Below are 15,650 nucleotides of genomic sequence, written 5' to 3' on the forward strand. Positions count from 1 at the left end.
CGATTTGGCACTTCCTTAAAAAGCTAGAAATAGAAGCACCATACGTTCCAGCTATCCCACTCCTTGGAATATATCCTAGAGAAATAAGAGCCATCACATGAATAGGTATATGCACACCCATGTTCATTGCAGCCCTGTTCACAATAGCAAAAAGATGGAAACAACCTAGGTGCCCATCAGCAGACGAATGGATAAACAAATTATGGTATATCCATACAATGGAATACTACGCAATAATAAAGAACAACGATGAAGCCCTGAAACATCTTATAACATGGAGGAAGCTGGAGGTCATTATGCTGAGTGAATTTAGTCAGTCGCAGAAGGACAAATATTGTATAAGACCACTATTATAAGAACTCAAGAAAAGGTTTAAGCAGAGAAGAAAACATTCTTTGATGGTTACGAGGATGGGGAGGGAGGGTGAGGGTTGTTTGCTAACTAGATAGTAGAGTAGAATTATGTTAGGTGAAGGGAAGGACAGCACACACTACAGGGGAAGTCAACACAACTGGACTAAACCAAAGCTAAGAAGTTTCCTGAATACAGGCAAACACTTTGAGGGACAGAGTAGCAGGGGTAGGAGTCTGGGGACCATGCTTTCAGGGGACATCTAGGTCATTTGGCATAACAAAGCTTATTAAGAAAATGTTCTGCATCCTGCTTCAGTAAGTGGCGTCTGGGGTCTTAAAAGCTTGCAAGTGGCCATCTAAGATGCATCAATTGGTCCCAACCACCTGGAGTAAAGGAAAATGAAGAACACCAAAGACACAAGGAAAGTATTAGCCCAAGAGACAGAAAGGACCACATAAACCAGATGCTTCATCAGCCTGAGACCAAAAGAACTAGATGGTGCCCAGCTACCACCAATGACTGCCGTGACAGGGAACACAACAGAGTCCCAGATGGAGCAGGAGAAAGGTGGGGTGCAGAACTCAAATTCTAGTAAAAAGACCAGACTTAATGGTCTGACTGAGACTGGAGGAACCCTGGAAGGCATGACCCCTGGATTCTCTATCAGCCCAGAACTAAAACAATTTCCGAGGCCAACTCTTCAGACAGGGATTGGACTGGACTTTGGGACATAAAGTGATACTCGTGAGGAGTGTGCCTCTTAGCACAAGTAGATACAAGAGACTAAATGGGCAGCTTCTGTCTGGAGGTGAGATGGGAAGGCAGAGAGGACTAGGTGCTGGTTGAATGGACATGGAGAATCAGGAGTGTAAAGGAGGAGTGTGCTGTATGGGGAGAGCAATTAGGGTCATATAACAATGTGTGCATAAATTTCTGTATGGGAAAAAATAAAAAAGATGGGGTGGAGGCAAAGAACATAATTTTTCAAAAAAAATTTTGAGAGTTCGTGAGCAAAAATGTTTGAGGACCACTGTTAGAGTAGTTACTTGACCTCCACGGCATATACTCACTGAGAGAATGGCACGTGATGCCAGAACTATGTAAATGCTTCCTGTCTCTTTCGCCAAGTGTGACATATAGTCTAACTTGAATGAGTTAAATGTCCTAAATATCTTCAAGTTACAGGGGATATAGATTAAGCATAAGATTGATGTTGCTCTGCCCTGATGCCCTTGGACCCCTTTTACTGGTTCGTTGTCCCCTCACCCCACCTCAGTGAGCTTTGCTTTCTACTGACTGCCTCCTGCAATCTTTAGGGGGCTCACCTTGAACTACTGGAGGTTCGCCTGTTTGAACAGGAAAAGGGCAGTGCTTGGGAGTTTTCTGTGGCCCTCAGGTGCCAACCGCCACTGAATTACTGGTGTAGGAGATTGACTCCAATTCCCTACCTCCAGTGAGGACAAACTGGGAAGTGTAAATCACGCTCCAGAGCTCCACTCAAGATCCGGCTGAGGCTGGGACTTTGCCTGAAATTGCACCCTTGCTTGGCTTCCTTCCTTTCCCTGTCCTGCCCCTGCCCTTACCCCACTCCCTCAGAGCTTTCTCTTGGGAGCACTTCTTTAATAAATCCTTTGTACATTAAAAAAGAAAAAAATTCCATGTGAGCCCATAGTAATAAGAAATAGATACACTGATGTGTTTTCATATGGATCAGCCACATAGATTAGCATAAGATAAAAGCTTCTTACCAGTGCATGAATGAACAGTGAGTAGAATTTTTTCATCTTAAACTGGTCAGAGACAGGTGTACCTTAAGGTTAATAGGGCAAGGGCAAGTAAGTAATAAATGGGTGATGAGCAGTAGTAGAAATTCAACATCTGGAAGTACTTTATGGAAACACTTCTCTTCTGATAACAGGAATGCAGGGAGGGGGCCTGGTTGGGGAAGCCTAACTGCCTTTGCCTTGCCTGTAAGGGGTCCACTCGGCATCTCCTACCTCTTTTTCTCTCTCTCTGTTTGTGTCCTACAGTCACTGCTCAGCATTCCCGGCTCCCCGTTCCTCTCCCGCCACAACAGCAAAAGCAGCATCTTCAGTTTCAGGGGGCCCGGGCGGTTCCGAGACCCGGGCTCGGAGAACGAGTTTGCGGACGATGAGCATAGCACGGTGGAGGAGAGCGAGGGCCGCCGGGACTCGCTCTTCATCCCCATCCGGGCCCGCGAGCGCCGCAGCAGCTACAGCGGGTATAGCGGCTACAGCCAGGGCAGCCGCTCCTCGCGCATCTTCCCCAGCCTCCGGCGCAGCGTGAAGCGCAACAGCACGGTGGACTGCAACGGCGTGGTGTCCCTCATCGGTGGCCCCGGGTCCCACATCGGCGGGCGTCTTCTGCCAGAGGTGAAAATAGATAAGGCAGCTACTGATGACAGTGTAAGGAAGTAAACAAATAGATCGAGGCTAGGCATGGCAGTCTCTCCCGCTCCAGTCCTTCTTTCCCTGCTCTGCCCATTCCACCCGGTCTCTCTCTCCCACACTCTGCCCCGACTCTTATTTTTAAGCCCCAGCGTTGGTTTTCTCCCTCCTGGTTTATTTCTATTTCCCTTTTCTGTTCTTCCTCTTTCTCTCCCTGTTTTCTTTTCTTTTATTCCTTCAGTTTCCCCCATCTTCCTTCTTTGTTTCTTACTATTCCACTTCCCATCAACTCCTTCCTCTGTCTTATATCTTTTTTTCTTCTTATCTTTACAACTCTCCCTTTCTGCCGTTCTGTCTCCCTCCTCCCATCTGCTTTGACTGACTGAATGCCTCTGGCCAGCGAATCCTTTCCGGATGGAATGAGAATGGCATACTGCCACCACCAATGACCAAGTCTCAGCGGGTTTGGAACTACCATTGCTTCTCTTCCCTCCTAGGGAAGCAGCTTGGAATTTAAAGCTTTTATCTTTCTACTAAGATGAAGGAATATCATTTTGAATAATTTTCTAAGTCTTCTCTGCAAGGAGATGTGGTTTTTCCAAAGAGGAATGTGTCCGAGATGTTGGGGGTGGGAGGTGTGTACCTAGGAGAGCCAGGCCAGGATAAGTGAAGGAAGCCAGTGTAAGACTGGACCTAGGCTTTTACAGAGGAGTGAAATGGAAGTAAATCAGAGGAGGGAAAAGCAGGAGGCTGGGGCAAGAACACATGGTGTATGGGGGAGGAAGGAAAAGGGAAGCAAAAGATGAATTTTAAATGTAATCAAATGTCAGGCTCTGGAGGAGCTGCATATAATAGCTTCACAAAATCACTTGTCTTGGGGTTTGAATAATGATTTCCCTCTTTGGAAAAGCCATCTCTTAACATTTCTTTAAATTCTAAGCTGTTTATACCTTTTTTTGGTTTTAAGTTCATATAACCTCAGTGATCCTAATCCTTCCTACCTCTGATTCCTTGACTTTCCTCAGCCCCTCTTTAGCTGGTATAAGCTCCTTGAGATAGCATGTCAGTCTGTTTTATTCTAACACTTCAGTTTTCTCTGTCACAGCATGAAGATAACCAATCTTTTAATTAGCATGATGCATGTGTGGAGGAAAACTGGACAATCGTGGATGAAATTATTCAGAATGCTCTGTTTTTACCATTTTAGAGCAGTTGTTGACTGTACAGATAAAAATTCAAGGAGGTTGTGTTTTCTCTCCCTGTTCTTTTATTAAAAAGCAAAATACTTTCTCCCTCACATTTGTACGGCTTTTTACAAGTTAAAAATTAGTTTTATATTCATATCCTTTGTGAGGCTGACAAAGTGGAAATGATTATTACTGTTTCTTAGATGGGAAAGCGGGCTCAGAGAATTTGTTTTGTTTTTCTTTTTTTTTAATTTAAATTTTTATTGTGCATTAGTCGAAAGTTTACAGAGCAAATTCATCTCCCATTTGATAGTTTGTACATAAAGTGTTCCATGACATTGATTTCATTGCCCACAGTATGTCAGCACTCTCCCCATTTCCATACTAGATTCCCGATTTCCTTTCATCCTGGTTTTCTTTCCCTTCCTGCCTTCTCATCTTTGCTTTTGGGCAAATGTTGCCCTTTTGATTTCATTTAATTGATTGTTATAAGAAGCACATTTCTCTTGGATTTTTTTTTTATGGGCCTGGCTGTGGTTTGGCTGAAAGGTGGTCTTGGGGGATGACTTCAGTTCCAGTTCAGAAGGATGTCTTAGGACCATAGTCTCAGGGGTTCCTCCAGTCTCTGTCAGACCAGTAAATCTGATCTTTTTAGTGAATTTGATTTTTGTTCTACAATTTTTCTCCTGCTCTGTCCAGGACCCTCTTGTGATCCTAGTTGGAACTGTCAGCAGTGGTAGCTGGGCACCATCTAGCTCTGGTTTCAGGGTCGTGTTTTTCCTGAAGTGACTCATCTCATCAGTGGTAGAGCCAGAGACCCAAATCTTCTGTCTCTGAGTTAATTTTGATGTCTTCTCCACATAGTCACATGGTCATTACTCTTCTGGAAGAAAACTGTTAATTTAAGATAAGCAACAACAATAATAAACAATGACCCTAAAGTTCCCCCCAAATCAGACACTTGGCCAAAATAAATTCTATAGATTATTATCTTTAATTTTTATTTGATTTTCACTAAATACGTGCCTAAGAGTAAATTTTGAGGCTCTACAGTTAGATAGGTAGTTGTATTCTCTGATCTAAGAAGCAAAAACGAGACGATATCAAGGGAGAAGGAGGGCTAGGAAAGCATGGACAGTACAGTTGGGGCAGCTGAAATGGTAAGAACCAAATTGAATTTTGGTGTCCTGGCAGTTTTTAAAAATATTATAGTACATCTTACTTTTTCTCTGAAGGAAAGGTGTCCAGGAATGAGCTTGAACTACAGCTTAAGGCAGATGAGTAGGTTTTGTGTTTTTTTGTTGTGGTGGTGGTTTTGTTTGCTTGTTTGTTTAGTTTTTAGCAGCTTCTGTTGTACTGAGTGGGAGGAAAATTTGAGATGCAGTAGAGCAGATGACTGTGGAATGTAAGGCTTTATGCATCGCCTTACCCTGTGGCCTACGGGGCTCTGCCTTTGGGTTTTTTTAGGGGGCCTTCATGCCCACCAAGGAACCCTGGTGGTACAGTGGTTAAGTGCTCAGCTGCTAACTGATAGGCCAGCAGTTTGAACTCACCAGCCACTCTGCAGGAGAAAGATATGGCAGTCTACTTCTGTAAAGATTTACGGCCTTGGAAACCCTATGGGGCAGTTCTAGTCTGCCTTGCAGGGTCGTTATGAGTCAGAATTGACTTGCTGGTAGTGGGTTTGGTTTGGGTTTTGGCACACTCACCACCTAGGAGTGGTCTCTGCAGTGGTCCCAAGTGATTATGGTGGCAGACTTGAGGATTTCCAAGGCCGGGAGGTGAGATCCCAAAGTGGCAGGAAGATGGGGTAAACAAGACTATATCATTCCCACGGGCTCCATAACTAGGAAAAACTGTTTTATTAGAAGCTATAAATAAGCACATCCTTGTTGTTAATGGTGTATAAAAATGTCTGAGTTATACTAAACCAAACCAAACCAAACCCATTGCCGTCCAGTCAATTCTGGCTCATAGTGACCCCATGTGACAGAACAGAACTGCCCCATAGGGTTTCCTAGGCTGTAATCTTTATGGGAGCAGATCGCCAGGTCTTTCTCCCACGGAGCCCCTGGGTGAGTTCAAACCACTAAAATTTCAGTTAGCAGCTGAGCGCTTAACTGTTGCACCACCAGGAATTCTTATAATAATAAGCCAAAACCAAACCCATTGCCACCGAGTCGATTCTGACTCATAGCGACCCTATAAGACAGAGTAGAACTGTCCCATAGGGTTTCCAAGGAGTGGCTGGTGGATTCAAACCGCTAACCTGTTGGTTACCAGCCGAGCTCTTAACTGCTGTGCCACCAGGGCGCCTCTTATAATAATAGCTATCATACATTGAGTGCTAACTACACTATCCTAAGCACTTTATATACATGATCTTGTTTACTTTTTAAAACCTCCCTGTGTGGTAGGTAATTTTATTCTAGTAACAGATGAGATTCAGAGAGATGTTTAATGACTTGTAGAGATAGAACTTGAACCAAGATCTTTCTGATGCTAAAGAGAACTTTCTGACAGCTTAAATATAAGCTCCTTTGGGAAAGGGGAGAAACAGTAATTTATCTTAAATTGTTGTTGTTAGGTACCGGTGAGTCAACTCAGACTCATGGTGCAACCGAACAAAATATTGCCCAGTCCTGCACGATCTTCATAATGGTTGGTATGCCCAAGTCCATTGTTACAGACACTGTGTATTTTTAGTGCCTTCTAACCTAGGAGGCTCATCTTCCAACACTAAATCAGACAGTATTCTGTTGTGATCCATAGGGTTTTCATTGGCTAAATTTTTGGAAGTAGATCACCAGGCCTTTCTTCCTAGTCTGTCTTAGTCTGGGAGCGCCACTGAAACTTGTCCACCATGGGTAACCCTGCTGTTATTTGAAGTACTGGTGGCATAGCTTCCAGCATCATAGCAACACACGAGCCACCACAGTACGACAAACCAACAGGTGGCGGGCTTATCTTAGAAGAATACAAAAACAAAACAAAACAAAACAAACAAACCTGTTGCCGTCAAGTCGATTCCAACTCATAGCGATCCTATACGACAGAATAGTACTGCCCCATAGGGTTTCCAAGGAGCGGCTAGTGGATTTGAACTGCCAACCTTTTTGGTTAGCAGCCTAAGCTCTTAACCACTGCGCCACCAGGGCTCCCTTAGAAGAATAATGCAATATATTCATAATTTTATATGCAGCCCCAACCAGATGAGCAATTAATTCCTCTTTGGGCCAGGATTCAGTGATTTCTTACTGTCAAACCTTTTGGATGTGCCTGTAGCCAAGCTGGTTTACATGGGAGAGAATCTGATCCAGGTTTTCATCCCTTCAGTTTAATTTGATTTGACACAAGAAACAATAGCCAGCACTGCTGGTGGGAATGTAAACTGGTGTAATGTCTTCATCTGCGCCATTAGAATGCTTTCAGTTATAAATACTCATGCTTCCTGGAGTGGTGTAGGAACCACCAATGGTCTCCAAGCTGATATCACGCAATATTAATGCGTAAGATATGCTATATCTGTGTTTTTACTTCAGGCTTAAATGAAGAAATTTAATATTCCATAAGAAAAAAGACATCCAGATATCACCTCATTAGGGTCTTATTAAAAACTGTTTCACATCTTCATTAATTATTCAGCTGTCTTTGAATGGCGATGATTTTTTGATAGTTTGGGAAATTTTGACTTCTGCTCTTTGCTGAAGCAGCGGATAAGGGTTTTTTTTCCCCCCGTGTCTTCATGTCTGAGCTAAGAAAGTAGGTGAGAATCATTGCTTTTCACTAATAACGAGAGCAGGTAGATGTGACTGGCAATCCCAGATCACACATAACTCGGAAATCATATTGACTTAGCTTGCAAATATACAAGCAGTATCTCATTTAATGCTTACAGCGCCCCTCCGCCATGAGGTAGATACTACTATTATCTGCATTTTACTGATGAGAAAACCAAGGCTTAGAAGAATAAAGTAACTTGTCCAAGACTGTACAGTAAGCAGCAGAGTTCGGATTTGAATCCAGGCAGTCTAACTCTAGAGGCTTAACAGTTAACCGTTATATTATACTAATGCCAAAACTCAAGTTCTTTGCCTTACTTGCTTGTTATGTGGCTCTGGGAAATTAACGTCCTCGAGCCCATTTCTTTACCTGTAAAAAAGATAAAAGGGCCTGTGTTGTAGGGCTATTGTGAAAATTAAACAACATGTGTAAAGTGTAGGGCATGTTGTTTGGCCCATTCTTGCTGTTCAGAAAGCCAGTTTTCATTCCTTTTTCCCATTCTTTTGGCCTGTTTAGCCCTAAGAAGTAGAGAGTGGGATTTCTACTGAATTGCTCTACGTAGAGAGTGGGAGATTCCTTCTAAGATTCTAAAGGTCTTTTGTTTGAGAAAGAGAAATTGATGAAAAATTATTTTAAACTAGAGCACTATAAAAAATTGAGAAAGGATTGAACCAGAGATTGATCAATGGCCATTTCTAAAATTTTCTAATTTTCTAGAAAGGTGACAGGCCAATAAATACCTAGTTATGAATTTCCATTTAAAAGCAATTTTAGGTCAATAACAAGTTGAGCTTCCTTGGTCAGACATTTGGGCAGAAATGTGGGCAGAATATACACATGTTCTTAGGATATCTCTTTGAGAAGGACAGCTGTTATTTAGGAGGTTGGAGGTCAATGGCTAACTTTGCATTTGGGCTAAGAGAAATGGAACAAACTATTACTGGCTTTAATTTTCAAAGAACTTAATTAAGTTTCTCAAATTGCTTCCTCTGTTATTGACGGTTTTGCCCCGAAGCTCCTTATAGGCTGAGCACAAAAAAGCAGAGATTCCTGACTTTAACGAGTTGTTTACTCTCTTTTCCATAGCCCCCAACAAAATGAAACAAAATAAAAACCATACACCTCCACTAACTCCCCGAAAAATGACCTGAAATAGTAGGAGAGGGGAGGAGAGAATGGATATATGCTCTTCCCTCCGTCCCTTGAATCTTGGCACGATTGAAGGAAGAAGTCCTCTCCCTACCTCCAGGTGATAAGAATTGGACAGCTGAGCCTAGAGCGAACGTACGCCTCACAGAATCCCTAGCAGAATTTTAAGTGGAATCAGACTACGAAGCTGCTTTTTGTGGGAGAGAGCCTGATCCAGGTTTTCATCCCTTCAGTTGAGTATGATCTGACATAAGAAACAATAGCCAACATTGCTAGTAGGAATGTAAAATTGTGCAGATGCTTTGGAATACAGTTTGGCAGTTCCTCAAAAAAAAATTAAACATAGAGTTACCACATGACTGAGCAGTCCCACTCCTGGGCCACTCCTATAGCCCAAGAGAACTGAAAAATGTTCATAAACGCATTATTCAAGCCAAAAAGTGGAAACAACCCAAATGTCCATCATCTGATGAATGGATAAACAAAATGTGGTATATCCATATACCTGTTGCCATCAAGTCAATTCCAACTCATAGTGTGACCCTATAGGTCAGAGTAGAACTGCCCCATAGGGCTAGGGTTTCCAAGGCTATAATCTTTATGGAAGCAGACTGCCACATCTTTCTCCTGTGGAACAGCTGGTAGATTCGAACTGCCGACCTTTTGGTTAGCACCCAAGCACTTAAGCACTGTGCCACCAAGGCTTCTGATATATTTATACAATGGAATATTATTTGGCCATAAAAAGAAATGGAATACTGATACATGTTACAACATGGATAAACCTTGAAAACATTTGTGCTAAATGAAAGAAACCAGACACAAAAGACCATATATGATTTCATTCATATGAAATGTCCAGAGTACGCAAATCCATAGAGATAGAAAGTAGATTAGTGACTTCCAGGTATTGCGGGGAGGAGGAAAAGTGGGAGTGACTGCTAACAGGTACAGGGTTTCTCTTTGGAGTGACAGGAATGTCCTGGAATTAGATAGTGGTGATGGTTGTACAACATTGTGAATATACAAAAACCACTGAATTGAACACTTTAAAATGGTGATTTTATGTTATATAAATTGTACTTCAGTGTTTTTAATTGCCCTCAAAAAAGAAAGAAACGAAAGATAGCAAAAGCCTGGACTTTCGGTCCCCCTTTCAAACCCTTCCTCTAGGGAGGAAGGGCTGCCAGGGACTGCCCACCCATCATGGTATTCTGTGTACTCTGGTTTTGACAGATTAGATTTTCTTAGTGCAAATATATTTTTCTTTGGGCATTATTTTAGCCCCTGACTTGTGCTTAGCACTTCTAAGTATGTCCTTCTTAGGCAGTTTTAGTTTATATCATCTTAGGCAGTTTATAAAGGTGAATATGTTTGTTCTCTGTCTCTCCATTAATCAGTCTGATCTGATGAGTACAGATAACTTTTTACTTCATACGTATTTTTCACACACTGGATTCATAATCAGTATTCAGTAGTACATTGGGTAACCCTCATCCAAGTGTTACCAAAATTGTGAGTAAAAAAAGGTGAGGAAAGAGCTTTCTGACCAGTTGAAGATTGTCTATAAAACACTTTTCCACAAGACTGCCCCAGAAAGTACACATATGTACTTTTAATCAATCTTCACCTCCAGGCAACCAGTTCTGACTTCTACACCATAGATCACTTTTTTTAATACGTGTGTAATTATGTAATATGTATATTTTTTTAATCTGGCTTGTTTTACTCAAGAAGATGTTTTTGAGATACATTCATGTTGTTTTGTATATCAGTAGTTAATTCCTTTTATTGCTGAGTGGTATTTCATTGTATAAGTATAGCACAGTTTGTTTATCCATTCTCCTGTTAATGGACATTTGGGTTTTTTCCAGTTTGTGACTATTACAAATAAGCTTGCTATGAGCATTCTTGTACAACTCTTTTTGTGGATAAATGTTTTCATTTATCTTGGATAAATACCTTGGAGTAGAATTTCTTGGTCAAATGGTAAATGTCTGTTTAACTTTATAAGAAACTGCCAAACTATTCTGCAAAATGGTATACCATTTTTATACACCCGCCAGCAATGTATTGGTTCCCATTGCTCCACATCCTAGCCAGCATTTGGTGTTGTTAGTCTTTGATTTTAGCATTTTGGTGGATGTAAAATATTATTGTGACTTTTAATTTGCATGTCTCTAGTAACTAATGATGATGAGCATCTTTTCATGTCCTTGTTAGTTTCTCATAGATCTTCTTTTATGAGTTGTCTGTTCAAATCTTTTGCCTATATTTTAACTGAGTTGTTTGTCTTTTTATTAATGATTTGTTGAAGTTTTTATATGTTCTAAATACAAGCCCTTTATTTGATATAGAATTTAATTTTGATGAAGTCTAATGTATCATTTTTTTTCTTTTATGGTATTGTTTTTGTATCTTGTCCAAGAAATTTTTGAATACTCCAAGGTTGTGATGATAGTTTGCTTCTGTGATCTTTTATGGTTCTAGGTTTTACATTCAGATCTCTGGTTCACCTAGAATTTATTTTTATGTATGACATGAGATAGGGTTAACCTGATGGATATCCAGTTTTTTAGCACCATTTGTTAAAAAAGACTTTCCTTTTACTGTTGAATTGACTTGGCGTCTTGGTCAAAAATCAATTGATGCATATGTATTGATCTGTTTATGGAGTCATTCTATATTTGAGTGAATACTACATTTGTCTTGTTACATTATTGTAACTTTGTAATAAGTCTTGAAATGAGGTACTGTAAGCACTCTGAACAAAAAATCTCTTTAAAAATTATTTTCCTATTCTAGATTCTTTGCATATCCTTATAAATTTTAGAATCATCTTGTCAGTTTCTTTTAAAAAGCCTATAATTTTGATAGGAAATGCATTGAATCCATAGATCAATTTGGGGAGAATGGTCATCTTAATTATACTATTACAATCTGTGTAAACATGGCATATTTCTTCATTTGTTTAGGTCTTTTAAAATTTCTCTCATCAAAGTTGTATAGTTTGTAGTGGGGATCTTGCACATCTTTCATTAGATTTATTCTTTGGTATTTGATATTTTTTATAACTGTTATAAAAGCTATAATTTTAAAATTTTTATTTTCCAAGTGTGTTGCTAGAATGTAGAAATATAGTTGATTTTTTTATGTTGACGTTGTATTCTGCAGCTTTAATAAATTAACATATTAGTTCTATTAGGTTTTTTTTTTTAATTCCATAATTTTCTGCATATACAATATTATCAGTGAATAACAGCATCTGCAGTCTTTATGCGTTTTATTTCCTTTTCTTGCTTTATTGCACTAGCTAGAACTCCAGATACAAAATTGAGTAGAAGTAATGAGAACAGACATTCTTGCCTTGTTTTTGGTCTTAGAGGAGAAGCATTTGACGTTTTACCCAGAAGTATGATGTTGGCTATAGTTTTTCCATTGATATCCTTTCTCAGATTGAAGATGTTACATTCTATCCCTGTTTGCTGAGAATTTTTATTATGAAGAGGTGTTGAGTTTTGTTAAGTGTTCTTTTTCTGCATCTGTGAGATGATCATATGGCTTTTCTCTTTTATTCTGTTACTGCGATGAATGTCATTGACTTTTTTTCTGATATTAAACTGACCTTGCTTTCCTAGAATAAATCCTGCTTCATCATGATGTACTATCCTTTGTATATATTGCTGGACTCTTTTTGCTTATATTTTGTTGAGGATTTTTGTATCTCTGTTCATGAGGATATTGGTCTGTAATTTTCTTAACATTTTTGACGTGTTTGCTATCAGAGTATCAAGTATCAGGTTTGTTAGCTTTATAAAACAAGTTGAGAAGTGTTCCTTTATCCTCTGTTTTCTGAAAGAGCTTATGTAAGACTGGTATATTTCTTCCTTAAATGTTTGATAGAATTAGCTTGTACAAGCCACCTGGGCCTCCAGTTTTTGTTTGTTTTGTTTTTTGTGGTAAGGCTTTTTATTATAATTTAGTTCATCATGGGATATTTAAATTTTCCGTTTCTTCTTGTGTCAGTTTTGATAAGTTGTGTTCTGATAAGTCTTTCCATTTTATTCAGGATGAAATGGCATGAAGTTGTTCATGATATATCCATATTATCCTAATAATGTCTGTAGGATCTGTAGTGATATTCCCTTTTTCATTCTTGATAATGATAATTTGTGTTTTCTCACCTTTTTTTCTTGATTAGTCTTGCTAGGAAATATCAATTTTATTAATCTTTTCAAAGAACTAACATTTGACTTTTTAAATTTTCTCTATTGTTTGTCCATTTACTGTTTCATTGATTTCCACTCTTATTTTTGTTATTTTTCATCTACTTAACTAGTTGCTGTGGAATTAGTTCCAACTCATGACAAACCCATGTGTGTCAGAGTAGAACTATGCTCCATAGGGTTTTCAATGGTTGGTTTTTCAGAAGTAGATTTCCAGGACTTGCTTTTGAGGTGGACTCAAACCTCCAACCTTTCAGTTAGCAGCTGAGTGCGTTAACTGTTTGCACCACCTGGGGACTCCTTCATCTACTTATCTAAAGTTTTATTTGATCTTTTTCTAGCTTTTTAAGGTAGAATCTTAGAACATTAATTTTACATCTTTTTTTAATATAAGCATTTAATGCTTTAAATTTCCCTCTAATCATTACTTTACCTGTGTCCTGTAAATCTTGATATATTGTGTTTTCATTATTACTTAGTTAAAATATTTTCTCATTTCCCATGTGATTTCCTCTTTGATCCATAGATTTTTAGAAGTATGTTGCTTAATTTCTAAATATGTGGCGATTTTCTTAAGATATCTTACTACCAGACTTTTTGATAGAGCCAGTTATTTGGATCTATGCTAAATGTTTCTTGCCTACATAAAAACAAAGATAATATACTATTTTACAATTAATTTCTTTTTTTATGCTCTAAATTTCCTTAAGTATCCCATTGCCGTCGAGTCGATTGTGACTCATAACAACCTTATAGGACAGAGTAGAACTGCCCTATAGGATTTCCAAGGCTATAAATCTTTATGGAAGCAGACTGCCACATCTTTCTCCTACGGAGTGGGCTGGTGGGTTCGAACCTCTGACCTTTTGGTTAGCAGCTGAGCACTTAACCACTGTGCTACCAGGGCTCCTTCCCTAAGTATAAGCTTTGAAAACTTCATTTCTTAGTATCTTTCATTTATTTCTTGTTTTGAAAATAAAGATGTATTTTATAGTAAGGGCATTACAGAACAAATTTTTACTATTTTAGAAGTTATCTTCACATATTCCTGCTATAATTTAATTTACATAGAAAGATATAATAATTGTTCTGTCTTAATATTAAGTTTGGGGATGAATTTTTCTTTAATTTGTGTGGATTTTTAAAAATCCAACCTAAAAGATATTATCTTTCAAATACGGATCACCAAATAATAATTTAAAAATTTGACCAATTCTTTTAGACTGCATTTTCATTAATTTTGTTTTTTTAAGGTTGATGTTATTAAAGGCTGAAAATTTTATATATTATTATGTCCAGCAAGCAAGAAAACAGAAAGATACACTTAGCACCAAAGCTGTATTAAATGCAATTTCATCCTTGATGAGTAAACTTGTCCATCAGATCTTAACAGTACATTGGAGCTCAGCATTATGAAAATTATCTATCATGTGCTGTAGGTTTGCAGAAGGACAGCTCAGTAAAAATATGGAATCAATACAATGCCAGAAATAAGAGTGTCGATTGTATGGGGCTTTCTATGTTGATTTTTAGATGATGATCATCTAAAAATGTAGTAGCTTAAACTGTTGTATTAAATGTCATGATACTCTGTCCTATAGCATCGCTATGAGTCGGAATTGACTCGACGGCAACAGATTTGGTTTTTGCTTTTATCAGGCTGGGAATGGCAGCAAAAAGTGGCTTCTCAAATAAATGTATTTTATCATAACCTGAGTTAATGGCTAACAAGCCATATACAGATGTTCATATAATACTGCAGCCAGGAATTTCCAAGGAAGTTGGTCGTTTTCCTTTCCATTTCTTTAGCTCTGCCAAACGAACAAAACAAAGCAAAATCCCAAGGTGAACCAAATGTCTCAGTCAGTGAAGCAGTTTGATGAAACACTTTGATAAAATAAATGTTGTAATCTGCCAGGAACTTTCTTCTCTACAGTTCTTAAAATGTAGATGTGTATAAGGGACAGAAGGGCTTTTTGGTGTGGTTCTTCAGATATATGTATAAAAGGAGCCCTGGTGGCATAGTGATTAAGAGCTCGGCTGCTAATTGAAAGGTCAGCGGTTTGAACCTACCAGCCACTCCATGGGAGAAAGATTTGGCAGTCTGCTCTTATAAAGGTTATAGCCTCAGAAACCCTATGGGGCAGTTCTACTGTGTCCTATAGGGTCGATATAAGTCAAAATCAACCAGCTAGGATCATTCTGGTACTGATCAGACAGACATTTGCTTCTCTAGCCTCATAAAAGTATATCATTTCCTGGTCCCCTAAGGAGTGATGACTACTAAGGTTTTGGCCTCATGGTTCTGCCCTCTGACCTTCACCAGAAAAGGGGCAACCAAATTTACATGGATGACGTGGTTACAGTGGATGACATAGTTACTAGAAAGCTAGGTTTTAAGGTACCCAGTTAAGCCTGATATGATGTAGAATATTCAGATTGGCACAAAGAACACAAGCAAGGGACATTATGAAATCCTTTGCTATGAGCCAGCATACCAGTTGCCCAGGATGAAGTATGTAACATATATTTTGTATAACAAT

At 39.1% G+C, this 15,650-nt stretch overlaps 1 protein-coding gene across 6 annotated transcripts in view; it reads left to right on the forward strand.

The window, feature by feature from the left end:
• The window catches only part of SCN8A (sodium voltage-gated channel alpha subunit 8), a 228,317-nt gene that overhangs the window by 148,119 nt on the left and 64,548 nt on the right, over positions 1–15,650 (forward strand). For 5 of the 6 annotated variants that reach the window (XM_004388346.1, XM_004388347.1, XM_004388345.2 and 2 more), the window contains one exon: positions 2,385–2,747. In XM_004388346.1, coding sequence (XP_004388403.1) covers positions 2,385–2,747 — 363 coding nt within the window. Of the gene's footprint in view, positions 1–2,384; positions 2,781–15,650 lie in introns of all 6 variants that reach the window. The other variant, XM_023742418.1, reaches the window with a different exon arrangement.

This window comes from Trichechus manatus, unplaced genomic scaffold (genome assembly GCF_000243295.1).
Source record: "Trichechus manatus latirostris isolate Lorelei unplaced genomic scaffold, TriManLat1.0 scaffold00209, whole genome shotgun sequence".
Taxonomy (NCBI): Eukaryota; Metazoa; Chordata; class Mammalia; order Sirenia; family Trichechidae; genus Trichechus; species Trichechus manatus.